The 20332-nt window shown below is 44.0% G+C and overlaps 1 protein-coding gene across 1 annotated transcript; it reads left to right on the top strand.

Annotated features, from left to right (window-relative positions):
- The first annotated feature begins 299 nt into the window (after nt 1–299).
- On the top strand, nt 300–19875 carry GLO1 (glyoxalase I). Its single transcript, XM_068115148.2, has 6 exons — nt 300–593; nt 1574–1656; nt 4550–4690; nt 7550–7617; nt 13868–13957; nt 19324–19875. The coding sequence occupies exons 1-6, from the start codon at nt 513–515 to the stop codon at nt 19416–19418; spliced, it is 558 nt and encodes a 185-aa protein (XP_067971249.2). The 5' UTR covers nt 300–512; the 3' UTR covers nt 19419–19875.
- Nucleotides 19876–20332: the final 457 nt, after the last annotated feature.

The following is a 20332-nucleotide window of genomic DNA, read 5'->3' as shown; positions in this document are numbered from 1 at the left end:
ACCCAAATGTAATATCCTCTCCTCTGGTATGTGTAATGATGTCAATTCTTCAAATATTTCCCAACTTACTAGCGATGTGGGCTCCTGCTACTGCTACAGCTCACTCCATCAGGGAATACAACGCAGGTTAGGATAATAAAATCTCTTGAACACACAAATCTTCAGCAGAGGTTCGGAGTTATCTGAGCAAAGGTGATATATATATATATATATATATATATATAGGCCTAGTAGTAAATCACTTGGGATGACTTTTTGGCAAAATGTTTCATTCTTACTAAATCTTTCACGAGCCATTCAGTATACAAAAAAAAAATAAAAAAAATTGACCTTTATTTTTAAGGTACAGAGGGTCCTTCAAAACATGATCAACAATTAATAAATGAGGCTGAAATAGGACGTGAGGTCGCGGGGTGTTTAAAGAAGAGGAAGATTCAACAAACAGGGGGAAGAAGAATCACAGGGTGTTTAAAAGCAGCTCTCCGGGTCCATCTCGTGTTGTACTCACAGTCATGGCGGCGAAAGGAGAAGATGGGCCTCTTAACGAGCACGACACGCTGGCCGTTTGCTCGGAGCCCGATGCCTCTACTAAGGTGAGATATTTACTGGGGACAGTTGGGTAAAGTTGAAGGGGTTATAGCTTATGTTTTAGGGTATGGAACTAAAAGTGGCGACGATAAGGGGTTGAAGAGAAGTTTGAGGGGTAAGAGAAGATAAATAAATGGTGCGTGGACGTGTTTACATCATTCCGTGACACGTTTCATCTTTACGACCCTTACCAGGGGATATGTCATGGGGTATTGTATTTGAGTTTGTCTGCACAAAATGAGTTTTTTTGTATTAATTAAATTAGACCCTTTAGGACGCCGAAGACCCTCGATGACGCCGAAGACCCTCGATGACGCCGAAGACCCTCGATGACGCCGAAGACCCTCGATGACGCCGAAGACCCTCGATGACGCCGAAGACCCTCGATGACGCCGAAGACCCTCGGTGACGCCGTGGACCCTCGGTGACGCCGTGGACCCTCGGTGACGCCGTGGACCCTCGGTGACGCCGTGGACCCTCGGTGACGCCGTGGACCCTCGGTGACGCCGTGGACCCTCGGTGACGCCGTGGACCCTCGGTGACGCCGTGGACCCTCGGTGACGCCGTGGACCCTCGGTGACGCCGTGGACCCCTTCAACCTTTTCAGACATTTTCAACGAGGCCATGTGTTCCCCTTTCATTTGCAATCGATGACCTTTCATTTAAAACATCCTTCCATTTATTTGCCATGCCAAATACACCACACAAGACCTGTCCTGGCAAGGTTGTGCCATCTCTGATTGCTCTTTCATGTTCGAGATTTTTTGTTGTTGCAAATTGACCCAATTCGATACCTGCTGTCTTGCAAGATCACGTGGTACAATGGGTTATTTTCAACCTCTTAAATGGTAGTGGTTGGAGAAACCACTCCAAGGCATGAATTTGATAAGTTGAATTTGTTTTTGTTTTTAAAATCCTGAACATCAAAATGTCACATTTTGTCTAATATTTGTGTTTTTCACTTCTGACCGTTTGCCCATTACAGGAGTTTATGATGCAGCAGACGATGCTACGGATAAAGGATCCAAAGAAGTCCTTGGATTTCTACACTCGTGTTCTTGGAATGAGGTACGTGCCCGTGTCTGTCCCCACGGCCTCCTTGTAATGAAATACCCCAGCCCGGATAGGGTTAAAGCTGGGCCGATATTCCAAACCAGGCTAGACCACTTGGAGGCGAGTATGCATAACTCCAGACTATCCTGGCAGCGTAATCAAATCCTATGTTGGCTTTGCCACAACTCGTGATACAACCTGGTGTGCTAAAGACTGTGCTCTTGAATGTAATTATGGACTACAACGGCACTCGGTAGAGAGCATACCTCCACCTGGTGAACACTTTGTTTTGTATCTCAGAGTAGACCAGAAAATCGCAATACAGAATCACATTTCATCAAAATCAATCACAGGAATCGCCATCCATAACTTTTTTAGATATCCTGCTATGTATCGTTTTTGGCCCGATCTCCCAATAGTGAAAAATCACTTTTAAAATTCTAGTAGCCGCATCAGAATCCAGATCTTCACCAACATCTAATCATTTCGTCCTTTTAACATACCCTAAATCTCTGCCAATGTTCGTGCGAATCCGTCCACAACATTTTGAGATGCACTGCATGGCTAAAAGTATGCGGACACCCCTTCTACTTGGTGGATTCGGCTGTTTCAGCCAGACCCATTTCTGTTAGGTATATTTAATCGAGCACAGTCGTGCAATCTCCATAGACAAACATTGGCAGTAAAATGGGCCATACTGAAGAGCTCGGTGACAACGTGGCACCGTCATAGGATGCCACCTTTCCAACCAGTCAGTTCGTCAAATTTATGCCCTGCTGGAGCTGCCCCAGTCAACTGTAACTGCTGTTATTGTGAAGTGGAAACGTCAATAAGCAAGAACAGCTCAGCCACAAAGTGGTAGGCCAGCCGAGCTCACAGAACAGGACCGCCGAGTGCTGAAGCGCGAAGCACGTAAAAATCGTCATCGGTTGCAACACTCACTACCGAGTTCCAAAATGCCTCTGAAAGCGACGTCGGCACAACAGCTGTTCGTCGGGAGCTTCATGAAATGGATTTCCATGGCCGAGCAGCCGCACACAAGCCTAAGATCACCATGTGCAATACCAAGCATCTGCTGGAGTGGTGTAAAGCTCACCGCCATTGGACTCTGGAGCAGTGGAAATGCGTTCTCTGGAGTGATGAATCACGCTTCACCATCTGTCAGGCCGACGGACAAATCGGGATTTGGCGGATGCCAGGAGAACGCTACCTGCCTGAATGCACAGTGCCAACTGTAAAGTTAGTAGGAGGAATAATGGTCTGGGGCTGTTTTCATGGTTCGGGCTGGGCTCCTTAGTTCCAGTGAAGGGAAATCTGAACGCTACAGCATAAAATGACATTCTAGACGATTGTGTGCTTCCAACTTTGCGGCAACAGTTTGGGGAAGGCCCTTTCCCGTCTCAGCATGACATTGCCCCCGTGCACAAAGCCAGGTCCATACAGAAATGGTTTGTCGAGATCGATGTGGAAGTACTTGACTGGCCTGCACAGAAATCTGACCTCAACCCCATTGAACACCTTTACGATGAATTGGAACACCGACTGTGCCACGCCTAATCCAACATCGGTGCCTGACCTCACAAATGCTCTTGTGGCTGAATGGAACAAATCCCTGCAGCAATGTTCCAACATCTAGTGGGAAAGCCTTCCTAGAAGAGTGGAGGCTGTTATAGCAGCATGGGGGGGGGGGGGGGGGGCTACCAACTCCATATTAATGCCCATGATTTTGGAATGAGATGTTCAATGTTCGGGTGTCCACATACTTTTGGTCATGTAGTGTATTATGCAAAGATGTGATTATATTTTGGCATCAAAGGTGATTTTGTGATTTTGGTGAGGTCAGAGGTCATGTCAGGTGAAAATGTGATGCTTGGAGAACAGCTGAAGGGATTTAAATCAAACTCGGTAAAAGTATCTATGATGATGTGACAATGTGGGTGGAGGCATGTCGGTCGACATGACATTGAAGTGTGTCATTGTAGTTTACTCTAATGTCTTCCATTAAATTCTTCTATGGTCTGGATTTCTTTGGAAGTCGATGTACAATGTGCAAATGCTCCCTATCATTGCCATTACCCACTCCCGAAAAGGTGGGGTGAGGCTATTGGAATTATATCCGCCACTGAAGGTCGACGGAGGTTGTGTTTTCACCCCTGTTTATCTGTCTGTGAGCAGGATATCTCAAAGTTATGAACGGATTTGGATGAAATTGTTGGACAGGTTGGGTGTGGGACAACGGTTAATTGATTCGATTTTGGTTAAGATCTGGCTTTGGATCTGATAATTTTCCGAGTGATCCTTCACCATTGAGGGATAGGGCAAAAACGATATATAGCATGATATTTCAAAATGTTGTGGACAGATTATGACAAAACTTAGTGGATGAGTGGGTATGTGACAAGGACAAGCCGATTAGATTTTAGTCCACGTCCGGCCTATCAGTTGGACACAAAACTTGAACTGTTCAGCCAGGCAGAGGTATGCACTCTACCAGTGCCGTTCTAGTTTTGAATGCCCTGTCACTTCCTGTACAACAAAATGATGGGGTTTTCTTCTCTGGTCAGAGTACGTTCGTTTCTTAACGTACGTTACCAAACGTTTTGCTCATGGTGATCAATTACAAACTTGTACCATTGCAAAACACCAGAATGGCAATTTGTGGCTTGATTAAGACTGGAACTCAGGCTAGACAGTTCAAAGGTGAGTGTTCATATATCTGGGCTATACTGCCAGATATAGTGGGTAGAGCCGTCGATCCTTGGTCACTCACATTTGATCCTGAAAACACGTTGTTTGAGGCCTGAGATGTGTGTTCTGGGATGGGTTACCTGAGATGTGTTCAGTGAAGCTCCAAAATTAACATTGTGCTATCTTATTGTAACTTTTTTTTTGGGGTTGTTTTTCTCAGGTTGCTGCAGAAGCTTGATTTGCACAGCATGAAATTCTCGCTGTTTTTGCTTGGCTACGAGCCACGTGAAGAGATTCCCAGTGATAATGCTGCTCGTACTGAGTGGGCATTATCACGCAAGGCCACCATTGAACTGACGCAGTGAGTGTGGTCCTCGTTTGTGGAAACTAGGGAAAAAGAGTACACTGTACATTTGTAGGTGGATTCAAGGAGATGGATGGCTGTTGTGGTTACAAATAAGTGTAGTGCCGTTAAGTGGATCCTACAAACAATGTTGTCCAAAATCATTGTCTCTAGACGGGCAGCAATGATTCTGAGGAACAAATCCATATCTATCGGTGTGGGAAGAGATTTTTTTTTTTTTTTTGTATGTTTGGGTTGGTGTATAATGGAAGGGAGAGATGCAAAGACCAAGCAAGCAGTTCCGTTGAAAAAGTGTTCGAGGATTGATATTTATTCTGGAGCCCGACAGATGCCAGCTTTTGGGTCTCATGCCAATGCCGATACCGATTTTTGGAGAGTAAGTCCACCGATTGCCGATATATGGATCGACATTTTTTCCAAAAAAATGCAAATTTTTCAAATATATTTGAAAACTCTTTTATTGAACTAAAATTATACTATGAATGAGCAAACAAATGTCGAACAAGTACAGATACATTCAAAGTACACCGCCCACATGCCAAATAAATAAATAACATCCTCCAGCACGCGGCATAGCCAGGATGCCTTCGGTGCCCGGCGATACCACCGTGCAACACAGAGATGGTATTGGGAGAGGTGTACAATAATTGATTAATTGCATAATTAAAATCAGAGTAATGATCATAAAATAATTTCCTAATCAATTGGCTAATAGCATACCTCAACCACCAGTTTCATCCGAAGCTGTAACTTTTTGAAAATTAATTAAATAAGTCATTAATGAAAAGAAAACTTAATTGATTAATCACTAAATAATAAATCGATTAATTGATTAATCAATAAATCATAATACCCTTTATCGCCAAATCACTTGGTCATTGTCGTGTCCAAATATCAGCTTCCTAGCTCAAAAGGTGTCTGATATTGCTCAGATGAGAAAGAAAATGAATAAGTACTTAATAAATCGATAATAATTAGGTAAATAATTGAAGACCATAGAATTATAACCAGGCTAAGTCACATTTTAGTCATTTCGAGAAAAACGTGAAAAATATTTTGAAAAACGTGAAGAATGGGGGGGGGGGGGGGGGGGAAGTGACTTAGCCTGGTTATAATTCTATGGTCTTCAATTGATTAATCAAAAAACAAAAAACAGTTTTTGCGAAAGCATTTGCTCACTGTTGTGCTGAAATTTCAGCTTCCTAGCTCAAAGGATCCTGAGATATCGCCCGGACAAACAAACAAAAACAAATGGAGTGAAAACAGAACTCCCTTTTAGCGCACGTCATTGCCGGGCGATGACGTCATGCAGCGCCTGGGGATGGAATAGGAAAGGAGAGGTGTACAATACATGCATCAATGCCTTTTAATGAATTCAACATTTAAAAAAAGTAAAACTTGCAGATTTAATAAGCTATTTTAGCAGACAGAGTCTGGCAGTGCTCAGACACCAGAGTTCAGTTTTCTAGTCCTGCCGCTCAAGCAGTGGCAGATTGTAATGAAGACACAGCCTCTGCATTTTCACCACTAAGGGAGCTCCTTTTATTGCATCGTTGTAAATGTTCCCAACTGTGCTTAACACCCTCACTGGGAACTGATGGGGGTGGTGCACAGAGGTATTTTCTTATAATTGCAGGAAGTGCTTTAATTGTAGAGCCAGGGAATAAATGTCCCTTTATTGTATTAAAACCAAATAAGTTTGTTTTCTCTCTACAAAGTTGAGGCTCATTGAGGAGTATTTGCTCAAAAAAGATGACGTTTATCCTTTAACGATCCTTTTATTTGGAATATATACCCACAACTTTGTCAAAAACTTTCACCTTCCAGGTATGAGTCTCAGGAAGCATAAAGTGAACTTTTGAAATTTCTTTTTGTTTCATCTTTTGTGTACAAAGTTGAGACGAATGGGGAAGTACTTGCACGAACAAGTGATTCATTTAACCTTTAATTTGGAAGATTTTTTTGGAAGATAACCAACTGATGCAAAAAAAATAGAATGGGATAAAATAATATGAAATAGGCCCAACATTTGCAGAACAGTATGCCAAACAACAAAAAGCGATGAGTGTCTCACCATGCGGAGTTAAAAAACAAACAGTAAGACCCAAACGATCAGTAAGACCCATACACTTGCAAAACTCATGAAACTTGTAAAATCATGAGAATGAAACGAATAATCTTACATTTGCCAAAGGATTCAAAGCAGTAATCCGATTTTGAAGGTGCTAAAGCAATTAACCAACTAACGAGAAGTCGATGCGAGCAGGCAAAGCTCACAAGAGGGAATGAAAACCAGAAACACATGGGATACATGGCAATGGAATGATGTCGAGGATGATTCAGCATCATCCCTCCCTGTCTGAGTTTAGCAATTTTCACAAGGGCATAATGTCAGGCGAATGAGGTAATTGGGCAACAAAACTATGGTGAAAATAATTTGGGGTCTCGTGGACCTGAGGACTGGAAAGGAAGGGTAGTTTTAAGAATTAAACTTTTCCCTTAAACCTGAATGAAATTTTTCTTTTTTATACCACTGGAATATTTGTAACTTAATTATCGGAGCAAACGATGAAAATGCAAAGAAAATAATTATGTAACATAGTTGTAGCACAACAGAAACCATGCCAGCTTGGTCTCATGGACCCAGCCCTGCATCTTGGGGATATTGGTCAGGCTCTAGTTTATTCTAGTGATTTTGTAACTGTTAGACACTTGGTCAGCGATGATTGATAAATGGGGTAATTAACTAGCAACATGAAATGCAACTACAAATGTTCAGCAGAGATGCTATTTTTGAGGGACGAACTGGAGACCAACCATGCATTTCAGCTCTGCTGTTACACCGTTGTTTTTCAGCAACTGGGGAACTGAGAATGATGAGAAGCAAGCATATCACAATGGAAACTCCGAACCACGTGGCTTTGGTATGTCCAACATGAGGTTTTTATTTATAACTGGTAATGCCCGTCCCCCTGGGAGAGAGGATTTGCTTTCAGAAGTGGCAGTATCCCACCCGCAATACCTCCACCCTCCAGCAGGGGTCAATGCTTTAAAAAAAAAAAACCTTTCTCTATTCCATGTCTACAGTACAGGTGAGAATCACAAATTGTTTCCGCACACTCATGGGGAGGGGGTTATTTTATGCCCTTGACCTGAGCTTGGGTACTCAGCACATATGCAAAATTTGGTGGGGATTGCCCAAGCCATTTTTAATTTGATAATGATCAGACGTACATACACACATACAGATAATTGCCTTATAACGCACGCAAAGTAAAATTTGGGGTTAAGCATTTGGTTCATACATATCTTGGCAGGTTATGATCGAGAATTTGTTTTATTCAAATTGAATGTTATATTTTCAACAAGAATCAGAACATGAAAGGAAGACAGGTTTGCCGGTGTGCCTGGCACCTACTACCATACCCCGTTCAAAGGCACTTAAATCTTTGACTTGCCCATTGTTATGAAATATTATACCATTTTAAACTAGAACGGCACTCGATGGAGAGCATACCTCCGCCAGGCTGAACAGTTTGTTTTGTATCCCGCTGATAGGCTGGATCTGGATTCGGACTTTAACCACAATCTAACTGGCTTGTTCTCGTCACCAAACCAACTCGTCCACCAAGTTTAGTCATAACTCATCCATAACTGTTTTAAATATCATGTTGTATAATCGCTTTTCGCCCGATCTCTCAATGGTGAAGGATCACTTAAAAATTAAATAATTCGTGTAGCAGAATCCATATTCAGATGTTCACCAAAATCGAAATAATTAGTCCTTTTCACACACACAACCTCTCCACCAAGTTTCTCCAAATCCATCCACAGCTTTTTGAGATATCCTACTTTGTATCATTTTGGCCCGATCATTCAATGGCAAAGAATCACCAAACATTTCTACCAGGCGGATTCGAATCCGGATCTTCACCAAAATCTAATAATTTCGTCCTCGTCGCATACGCTACCTCTGCCAAATTTCATCCGAATCCGGCCACAACTTTTTGAGATATTTTGTTCACAGACGGACAAATAAACAAGCAGACAGACAGGGGTGAAAACATAACCTCCATCCACCTTTGGTAGCAGAGGTGATGAAAATGTGAACTGTACTTGAAGGAAGCCGATGCGAGTTAAATCAATTGTGGTAAAATGGGGTTTTTTATGAGGAAATGGTAATTCTTCAGTATAAGCCACGGTGCTTGCTAGGCTGTTGAGTGTTCAAGGCCACCGCTCTTGGTTTGATGGCTTGTTTGTAGAAAAGGAATGTGCTGCTGATCAAAGCCAATGCATGGCTTTGATTCACGCTTCTTGTTGTGGACAGAGCTGCTTGGGTGAAATGTCTCGGTTCTACTTGCACATGAAAGAGACATTGACTGGGGCAGAGGTGTGTTATGGAGCAAGTTGGGCTGGATACTCCAAGTTGTGAATGAAGGCCTGACTTTGGAGGCCATCTTGGAAATATTTAGGAAGTAGATGGGAGAATGATAGATGGGGTTTGTTTAGGAAGTTTAATTGTTGGGAAATTAAATTTACAACTTCTCCTCCTCCTCCCCCGTCCTCCTCCCCCCTCCCGCTCCCTCCTCCTCCTCCCACCATCCTCCCCCCCTCTCCTCCCTCCTCCCAATGCTATTGCATGAACGTTTTGATTATCCATCCTTAAGCTTGAAACCGCTGCACCATGCTACTATTAATTTCAAGATTCGGTGTCCCGTCACCTACAGCATTAGCAACATTTGCAGTCGTAGCATTTAACGGCATATTGATTTTACCACCCTTTATTTAAAAAATATTTTCTGTCATTTTTACCTTGTACCCTGTTAAACGTATTTTTTAAATACAATTCTGGGCGCGACTAATCTCCCTCGGTGAATATGCTCACAAAATCACTTGCTATGGGGCAGCATACCATTGTTGAGAGTAATTGCCCTTGAAGCCCACTCGGCTTACTATTCTGAGATTTTCAATAATAATTGATAAACTGATGAGTACATGCAAAATATTTTTTTAATTGCTTGTCTTCGTTTTACCCGGTGTGTAACCCGGTTTAGAATAGGTACACCGTATCCCTGCGTGTCGTAAGAGGCGACTAAAAGGGTTGGCATCAGGAAGAGCATCCGGCCATAAAACCATTGCCTCAAAAAGAGAACCATGACAATTACAACTACATATGGGCAGGGTACAGCCCGAAGTACCCCGTGGGGAACCCCACTCCTCGTCAAAAGTCAAGGTGGGGAACCCGATCGAAGCAAGGGTGGAAAGCACTCCATTTATGACGACGAAACGTCTGATGCCCGACGTGGAGATCGGTTTCTGAGGTTTGGGACATGGAATGTCGGGACAATGACAGGGAGATCAGGCGAAGTGGTGGAAATATTGGTCAGAAGAAGAGTGGACATATGTTGTGTGCAGGAGACGAGATGGAAGAGAAGTGGTGTGAGAATGGTGAAGGGTAGGCAGGGACAGAAATACAAGTTTGTGTGGCAAAGGTGCCTGGAGGGTGTGAATGGTGTTGGTGTCCTGTTTTCTGAGGAGTTTGTAGACAGTGTGGTGAGTGTGACTAGAGTGAGTGATAGGTTGATGATGATTGGAAAGCTCTTGGTGAACGTCATCTCGGGATATGCTCCGCAGGTCGGTCGGAGCGATGAAGAGAAGGACAGGTTCTGGTGTGCGATGGAGAAGCTGATGGAAAACGTGAAAGATGAGGAAGTTGTTGTGGTTGGAGGAGACCTAAATGGACATGTGGGAAGGAGTATGGACGGTTTTGGGGGAGTTCATTGGGGTTACGGATATGGTGTGAGAAATGGAGAAGGTGAAAGGATTTTGGAGTTTGCTGATGGAGCTGATTTGTTGATTTGTAATACTCAGTTCCAGAAAGAGGATAATAAGCTTGTTACATACACGACAGGTGGGTCGACGACAACCGTCGACTACCTGCTGGTGCGTAGGCGTGAGAGGGGGCACCTCCGGGACACAAAGGTGATCCCGGGGGAGGAGGCTGTTTCACAGCCCCACTTGGTTGTCTGCGACATAAGGGTAAAAGGTGCGAGGAGAGCTCGGCGGATGAAGTACCAACCGAGAATGAAGGTGTGGAGGTTGAAAGAGGTGACAGTAAGGGAGGCATTAAAAGAGAGGCTGAGTATGGTAGGGGATGATGTGGTTGAGCTTGAAAGTGGTTGGATGTCGATGAAAGATAGTCTGTTGGGAGCCATTGGTGAGGTATGTGGATGAACAAAAGGACAACCGAGGCACTCAAACGTGGTGGTGGGATGATGAAGTTGGAAAGAAGATTGACGAGAAGAGGTAGAAGTTGAAGGAGTGGCAGAAAAGGCAGAGCATGAAAGTTATAAGGCAGCGAAGAAGGCTGCAAAGAAAGAGGTAGCAAAGGTGCAGGAGGCATGTAGGAAAATGTTCGGAGAATGCTTGGATTTGGAAGAGGGTCAGAGAGCGGTATTCAGGATTGTAAAGCAGATAGCGAAAGAGGTGTGATGTGATGGGGGTGAGTTGCTTGAAGGATGAAGTGGGACAAATCGTTGTGGATCCAGATGGAAGAGATATATGGAAATACTGTTAAATGCAGAGAATGAATGGGATGGCAACAGAGATAGTAACCCAGTTTTAGGACCGGCAGAGAAGATAACCGAGAAGTAAGTTGAGGAAGCGATAAAAGCAATGAAGAGTAGGTAAGTGGGAGGGCCGACGGGAATTGTGGGAGATATGTTGAAGGCAGCGGGAAATTGGGATGTGAAGAGAATGACAGAGATCTGCAATCTGGTGGTGAAAGAAGGCTGCATTCCAGTGGATTGGGAACTGAGTACCCTCGTCCCTCTATACAAGGGGAAAGGTGACCCTCTGGACTGTGGCTCGTATTGAGCAATAAAGTTATTGGAGCATGGAATGAAGGTATTGGAAAGGGTGTTGGAGAGGAGGATAAGGAAGAAAGTTAAGATTGACGAAATGCAGTTTGGATTTATGCCAGGAAGAGGAATGACAGACGCACTCTTTATTGTGAGGCAGTTGCAGGAGAAGTACATGGAGAAGAGGAAGAAGTTGTTTCTTGGGTTTGTTGATCTGGAGAAAGCATTCCATAGGGTTCCACGTGAAGTAGTGACATGGGCATTGAGGAAGTTAGGAGTGGAGGAATGGTTGATCAGACTCGTGATGGCAATGTACAAAAGAGCGCGCACAGCTGTAAGGACAAAGGACGGGAACAGTGATGAGTTTGAGGTGAAGGTGGGAGTGCATCAGGAGTCGGTACTAAGTCCACTACTATTTGTAGCTGTGATGGAGGTGCCGGCTCGGAATGTAAAGGAGGGTTTACCGTGGGAGTTGTTGTATGCAGATGATCTGGTGTTGATTGCCGAAAGTATGGATGGACTGAAGGAGAAGATGAACAAGTGGAAGGAATGTATGGAGACAAAAGGTCTGAAGGTGAATATCGGAAAAACGAAGGTGATGGTAAGTGGTAAAGCATGTGGTGAGGTGGAAAGAACTGGGAAGTGGCCGTTTGCTGTGTGCAGGAAGGGTGTCGGAGTGAACTCCATTCAATGTACAATGTGTGCTGAGTGGGTTCATCAAAAATGCAGTGGCTGAGAGGGTCATTAACCAGTGTGGCAGCTACATTCAAGTGTACGATGTGCACAGAGGGAGCTGCAGATGGAGGAAATGTTGAGTTGGATCTTGGAGACGGCGTGAAGCTGGATGGTGTGAAAACATTTTTTTACCTTGGAGACATGCTGAATGGAGAAGGTGGATCAGACTCGGCAACGGTTGCTCGAGTGAGATGTGCATTGAAGAAGTTTCGGGAACTGAGTGGTGTGCTGATGAGGAGAGGAGTGTCGTTGAAGCTGAAGGGAAAGGTGTGTGCTGCATGTGTGAGAAGTGTTATGATTTATGGGAGCGAGACATGGGTAATGAACGTAGAGCAGCAACGAAGGCTGGAAAGGGTGGAAATGCGAATGGTTCGGTGGATGTGTGGAGTATCGTTGAGAGTGAGGAAGACAAATGATGAATTGCGAAAGATAATGGGAATAGATGCTGTGAAGAGGAACAGGTTGAGATGGTTTGGTCATGTGTTGAGGAAGGATGAAAGTGACTGGTTGAGAAGAGTGATGGAAATGAATGTAGAATGAAGTAGAGGACGGGGAAGACCGAGAAAGACTGGCTAAAGATTGTGGAAGAAGAAATGCGGGCAAGAGGTTTAACAAGGGGAGATGCAGAAAATAGGGCAAAATGGAGAAGATTGTCATGGGGACCGCAAGGCTAACCCCCGCTCTCGCAGGGAGTATGGCCTAAAAATGCATGTTGTTTTTGTTTTGTTGTTGCCTTCGTTTTATGACACCTGCGCAGGAAAGCCACTGCGTTAATTCGCAGTATCTCTCATCAGGTAAGTAGGATGAATGGTCCGGATCCGACCTACCAGTTGTATACAAAACGTAAACTAGTCAGCCTGGCGGAGGTATGCCCCCTACCGAGTGCCGTTCTAGTTCAATGTTGTAATCTATGTACCTGAAAGTGACAATGAACACTTAAAGCATATATTTGGATATCTGTAGCCGGCCAAATTAATTCACCGTGTTTGAGTACGAATTTATAATAATAAGAGTTCTCTTAAAATAACTTTCAATGCTGGAGGAGGCCGTTAGGCCCAACGTGCCTATCCAATGGTTACCAACCTGTGGTTTGTCCATGCTATATCCTTTTTTTTTCTTCTTTTTTTTCCTTTTTTTTTTGTTATGAACGCTGGGCACCAACCGGGGAAGCAGCGCATACCATTTTAAGTCTTTGTTATGACCCGGCTGGGGTTCGAATCGCCAACCCCCCAGACTTGGAGCGGACACTCGAACCATTACACCACCGAGTCTGGTGACATTTGTTGCAGATATCATTGGAATAGCTCAGTCAGTTATTGTGAGGTTCTAACATGGTGTTCTACATAACTGGGTGTCAGCAACTTTGGCACATGACCTTTAACCCTTAATGCTCCTGGAAATGCATGGCAAGTTGAGCACTTTGTTTTTTTTGTCTTTTCAACTTAAATGATACCTCAGAGGTGTGAGATTGCAAGCATCTGAATAACCTCTCCCATGGGATTGAAAAGGTGTCTGTTTGAATGAACCGAAATGGAGAGGATACAAATGTCCCTTCTGTTTTTCTTTGTCCCTCTGGCAGGACACATTGGTATTGCCGTTCCTGATGTGTACGTTGCTTGTAAGAGGTTTGAAGAACTCGGAGTGAAGTTTGCGAAACTACCTGATGGCGGTACAGAGTCCACCCTCGTTCATGATTTTGTTAGAGTAAATGCATTTTTATGGTATCCCATCAATATTGCTCAATGATGGGGGAGTGACCTACGCTTTCTTTGTCGTTTCCTTAACTATTTCATCCTATGGTTATTAATGTGTGTGCAGCAAGTGACTGCCCGTAGCATCATCGTTGGTAGCACATCTGTGCCGCTCTTCCAGTGCCCTTCGTAAATTAGGCCAAGAGTATGGTATTTTAGCTGCAGTGCTGGTGATGACACGCACTCTTCATCGAAAGGCGTTAAATGTCCATCAGCTACTCCAAGCAGACAGGTCCTCACCTTAACGTACATCTGAGGGATGGAGCACTCATTTATCCAATACTCTGCCTGTGAAGCAGCAATCCCACAGTTTATAGTCTGGTCAGAAAAAGCAAAGCAACGTCAGCACAGTTTGAGCTTGACAGGTTAGCAGGGACCACCGTGTGTGACTTCTGGTGACAGCCAGCAATACACTTGCAACCATTCCAACAATTCATGTTCAACTTGGCAAGCACTGGTTTTTAAAAAAAACAATACTTTTTCTTGACAGGTAAACATTGTATGTAAGAACTTTTTTTTACAGTGCCTTCAGAAAGTAATCACACCCCTTTTTTATATACTAAGTCGAGGCTCGTGAAAGAGTTAACACATATAACTTGTAACAGAGGGAGGGGGAGAAAGAGAGGGAAGCACATCAACAATAGAGAACAGGTATATTGGGAGATCTGTGGAAAGGAGAGGGCTGGGGTGGGGTACATTGGGTAAACAAGATGGACACTACAAGGACTTTCAGGTAAGAAAACAGAATTTGAAGGAGGGGGTTTTGGGCTGGATTAACGGGGGTAGAAAAGATCAATGTTTTGGACGGAGAAGATAAGAGATGGTGGTGAACAGCTGTTTTAAAGACCTGGAGGGAGGAGTGGGATTGAAGAGTGTGGGAGTTTGTTCCAAAGGCGGGAGAAAAGAGGAATGAAAGAGTGAAGGTGAGCTGCGACTCTTTATTTGGCGGTTTCACCAGAAGAGGGTTGCTGGCAGATCTAGTGTGTACTGAAGGAATATTCGGGGGACAGAGCTGGGGGAGCTAGGCCAGAGAGGAGTCGGTAGAAGACAGACCACCAACCTGCCTGCGGTGAGTGAAAGGCCTTTAGAATCAGCTTCATCGCGGAGGATTCCAATGATTCTGAAAGCTTTGGTTTCAACAGCGTGTAGCCGAGCTAGGTGTGAGGCAGGAGCACCAGCCGAGAGGGGAGAGCAGTACTCCATCAAGCTGCGGATGAAAGCTTTGTATGTGGTGAGGAGCTCAAAGGACTTTGCACGACGGAGGATGCCCAGTCGGCGACTGGCTTTGGAGGCCAGCTTGGAAATGTGGTTTTCCCAGGAAAGATCATGGCAGATAGTGAGACCCAAAATCTAGAGTGACAGAACTTCTTGGAGAGGATTGTTGAGAAAGTAGATTGGAAGGTGTTCCAGACGGTCTTTTCGGAGAGACAAAGTGAGAGTAAGATTTGTCAGGTTTGAAAGACGAGTTCCTCTTTTTTGACCAGTTTGTGATATTGTCCAGGTCTGCAGAGAGTGACGAGGCTGCTGCCTGCCGATCTGAGGGTTGAGATATGGAGTGGCAGTGAGTGGAGTCGTCAGCAAAGAGATAGAGGATTTTCTAGAGTCGGATAAATCATTAATTTATCATATAATTATATAATACTAGGACGTGCCCGTACGTGGGTGCCCGTTCCTTGCCAAAAAAAAAAAAAAAAAAAAAATTTGTGTAGGGGTGTGTGTGTGTAAACATCCTAGGGCGTGCCCGTACGTGGGTGCAAAAAAACATGCGTGCAAACAACAACAACAAAAAAAAACTTTGAAACCACGTGGCAGTAACGACCACAGAACCCCCCCCCCTCTATTTACATGAATGGTTTGGTCCATTCGCAACGACCACAGAACCCCCCCCCCCCCTCTATTTACATGAAATGGTTTGGTCCAAAGCGAACGGCTTGCGGAGTTTGGTAAAGAAATCGCCATAGCTCGGTAACTACTTGTCCGATTAATATGAAACCTTGAAAAGGCACATCCTCGGGTCCCCAGCAATATACCTGGCAAGTTTAAAGTATATCGGACCCGTGGTTGTCGAGAAACAGCGGTCACAGACAAACACACACACACACAGACACACACACACACACACACACACACACACACACACACACACACACACACACACACACACACACACACAGATTGCTGGAATTATAGATAGATAAACATAAATTAATTTATTTATGAAGATCAGAAAAAGCACAGGGCCCAGAACATTACCCTGAGGATCTCTAGCCTGGACAGGAAGAGGAGATTGGAGGATTCCATTTCGAGCCACACGTTGATTACGACATGAGAGGAAGTCTGTGAGCCATGAGTGGAGGTTCCCATGGATACCATAGGAGGAGAATTTGGTGCCAGACCGTATCAAAGGCACGAGGTCTGTCAAGGGACACGGCTCTGATTTCCTGTTTGGCATTGAGGACCTCCATCCATTGTTGACACAGCAGAAGCAGCACGTCCAGAGTAGAGTGACCTGGTCTGAAACCAAATTGATAATCAGAGATCAAGCCATTGGAGAAGAGGAAGGATTTCATATCAGAAGGTCGTTTTGAAGGGGAGGGGTGAGGGGGCGTTTTGAAAGTTTTGAACGATTAATGGAATTTGAGTATAGAAGAGCAAAATGGAAGTTTTTGAGATTTTGAAGTCAAAATGGAAGTTTTTGAGATTTTGAAGTCAGAGATAGACTTGAAAATGTTACAGGAGGGGTGGAATGGTTTGAACATTGTAAAAGGCACCATGAAAACTATCTAGGTTAGTCGTGATTTTCAATTGTTCTATATATATATGTATGTATGTATGTATGTATGTATGTATGTATGTATGTATGTATGTATGTATTTGTCACTGATCTACACAAAATACCCCATAGTGTCAATATAATTTTTTTTAAATTAATGAAAAGCTGAAATGTCTTGGAATCGATAACTATTCAACCCTTTGCTAAGACACTCCAAATTGAGCTCAGGTGCATCCAATTACCTTTGATCATCCTTGAGATGTCTCCACAGCTTGTTTGGAGTCCACCTGTGACCAATTCAATTGATTGGACATAATTTAGAAAGAAACACCTTTCTATTCAAGTTCCCACAGTTGACAGTGCATGGCAAAGCAGAAACTCCACCATGTTGTCCAAAGAACTGTCTGTGCCATTCCGGATAGAATTGAGGAGGAACTTGTAGAAAAAAGAAAAAAAAAATGATAAAAATTACATTTGACATTCTGGGGTATTATTTGTCGATCAGTGACAAAAGAAAAATCTCAATTTAACGCATTTTTAATTCAGGCCATAACACAACAACGTGAATACAGTGCTTTCTGAAGGCACTCGTGTAATGTGAACATGGATCATGTGATGTCATCCACCTCGCCTTCGTTGCACTTGCTTGACATGGGTCTTGGGCTCTCTTGCCGGTTTATAAGACATACAAGATGTTCAGGTAAACGTCGAATTGGCAGACGGGAGACGAAACCCAGGCTACCTAGACCAAATTTACCACCTACCTGTTCATTCAGCCCATGGGCTGACAGGATGGCCTGGAAGTACAGAAACTTGCCTCGAAGCTGTCTAGCCTGGGTTTGAATCCCACCCCAGCTATAAACTGTCATCCCGGTGTTTAACAGGCAGGGTGGTTCGTCAATGTGTACCTCTCGGATCGACATTAAACTGGGTGTCCCGTATGCTGGCATGAGTCGATGGACGTTAATCATCCCACAGTGACCTTCGTGAAGAGTGGGCGAGCTATTGCTGGCACCCTGAACAAATTCCAAATTCCTGCTTAACCAGCAGAGGGCACTGCATCAGCGGCACAGCCGTGCCTTCAGTGAACAGTTTGTTTTGTATCCCCCTAATAGGCCTGATCTGGATTCGGACCTGAACCAAAATCTAATCGGCTTGTTCTTGTCACCAAACCAACTCGCCCACCAGGTTCATTCATAACTCGTCATTAACTTTTTAAAATATCATGTTAAATATCGCTTTTCACCCGATCTCTCGATAGTGAAGAATCACTTTAAAAATTCTACGAGCTGGATCCAGATCTTCACCAAAATCGAATCTTCCTTGTCACACATATAACCTGTCCAACAAGTTTCGTCCAAATCCATCCATAACTTTTTGAGATATCCTGCTATATGTTGGTTTTCGTCATATCTTCCAATGGTGAAGAATCACTTTTAAAAAAATTAAATAATTCGCATATCCGAATCCATATTCAGATCTTCACCAAAGTCGAATCTATTTGTCCTTGTCAGACACCCAACCGGTCCACCAGGTTTCGTCCAAATCAATCCATAACTTTTTGAGATATCCTGCTATATGTTGGTTTTCGTCATATCTTCCAATGGTGAAGAATCACTTTTAAAAAAAATTAAATAATTCGCAAATCCGAATCCATATTCAGATCTTCTCCAAAGTCGAATCTATTTGTCCTCATCAGGCACCCAACCGGTCCACCAGGTTTCGTCCAAATCCATCCACAACTTTTTGAGATATCCTGCTATATGTTGGTTTTCGTCATATCTTCCAATGGTGAAGAATCACTTTAAAAAATAATTAAAAAATTCGCATATCCGAATCCATATTCAGATCTTCTCCAAAGTCGAAACTATTTGTCCTCGTCAGACACCGAACCGGTCCACCAGGTTTCGTCCAAATCCATCCGCAACTTTTTGAGATATCCCGCTATGTATCAATTTTGGCCGCTACAGCGGAGAAGGATCTTCTCCCAATGGAGAAGAATCACTGAAAAAATTCTAGTAGCCGGATCCGAATCCGGAACTTCACCAAAATCTAATCATTTCGTCCTCTCACATACGCTACATCTCTGCCAAATTTCCTCCGAATCGATCCACAACTTTTTGAGATATCTTGTTGACAAACGGATAGACAGGGGTGAAAACATAACCTCCATTCACCTTTGGTGGTGGAGGTAAAGATTCATCATCCCTTGATGCTACCTGTTTGTGGAATTTTGTGAAAAGTTAATTATTATGCTCTGTGTACGCGTCACTGTGTCGGCAGCCATGTTTTTGTCACAACTGGCTGTGAAACATGAGGCTTGTGTGTTTGTTTATTGGTTGAAGATTAGAAATGGAACATGTCGTGCATTGGGAACAATCCTACAGTTCAGGTTCTTTGGGAATAGATTCGCAATTGATGAAACAAATAACTGCGCATTGTGTTTTTACATTGTAAGTTTGCAATGATCCATCGTCGGATGTCCGTCCATCCCTGTGTTCTTTTTTGCAGGAAAAATGAAAGGCCTGGCATTTATCCAGGACCCCGATGGCTACTGGATTGAAATTCTGAACCCACATGGCATGGGAGCCATCCATTCCCTTTGAGGTCATCAGAATCTTTCGGAAAAGAAGAGGTCCGCTTGATGCGCCCCTGCCCTGTGCTCGTGTTTCGGTCAAATTGACGAGTTGATTGCGTTGATGTGTTTCGGCGGAGCTTGTTTAACGATCGTGTGCTTTTTCTCTGCATCGAACGGATGATGACGGGTGACGGGTATGATGGCGAGTTGTTTGCACGATCGCAGGCCTCGCAAGCCCCGATGCAGGTATTGGAAATGTACACGTCCGCTTTGTATGGCACAAGCCGATGATGGGCCATGTCTAGCCGGCCATTCGGTGCCAGAGTACGGCAAAAGTTTGTCCACCTCTGCCTCTCCCCAACCTCCTTCAGGTGCCACACCACACTCGGCATTTGTACCGCCACCAGCCACCACCACCTGCTTTCAGCTTATGTGCAGCTGTCGTCATAATCGGGTATTGCCACAATACATTGATTTATCTCAAACGGCATTGCTGTTTTTATATTGCTCACACCGCCCAATCGCTCGCGTTCACCAATGTGACCGATGGCGCCGGTGTTCGTTTTCATGACCACGGGGTATCCAGTCTACTTTTCCTTCCAACTTTTCATTCCCTTAAAGCTGGTGTTGAATTTTTCTAACTGGATGTTTTTGCTTTGCATAATCCCAAGTCTTCCTTTGAACTTTCCACCGTTTAATGAATAGGCAAACCAGTTGGTAAGAAACCGTAATGGCGTCTTGCGTTTGAAACCTGCAGCGGTCTCTCCGTATGCCTAATGTCTTCGTTAGCAGATTCTTCCATTCCCACGTGTTTCCTTTTAACATCTCCATTCCCGGAGTCACGCTGGTGTGCAAAGCCTGGGTGCCCGTGGTACAGTCTGTCGTCTCGTGGAAGCGCCATCTGATGATGCTGCCAATGCTCGTTGTGATAATCATGAGCAG

The sequence above is a fragment of the Myxine glutinosa genome, chromosome 5 (genome assembly GCF_964187855.1).
Source record: "Myxine glutinosa chromosome 5, kmMyxGlut1.1, whole genome shotgun sequence".
Classification (NCBI taxonomy): Eukaryota; Metazoa; Chordata; class Myxini; order Myxiniformes; family Myxinidae; genus Myxine; species Myxine glutinosa.
This window is presented reverse-complemented; position numbering and strand designations above follow the sequence as displayed.

Bases quoted from the DNA above. Each gene is read 5' to 3' on its own strand.
- GLO1 (XM_068115148.2), top strand. From the start codon at position 513: ATGGCGGCGAAAGGAGAAGATGGGCCTCTTAACGAGCACGACACGCTG. The intron at 1,657-4,549 runs GTACGTGCCCGT...TGTTTTTCTCAG, and splicing joins ACTCGTGTTCTTGGAATGAG to GTTGCTGCAGAAGCTTGATT. The intron at 4,691-7,549 runs GTGAGTGTGGTC...GTTGTTTTTCAG, and splicing joins GCCACCATTGAACTGACGCA to CAACTGGGGAACTGAGAATG.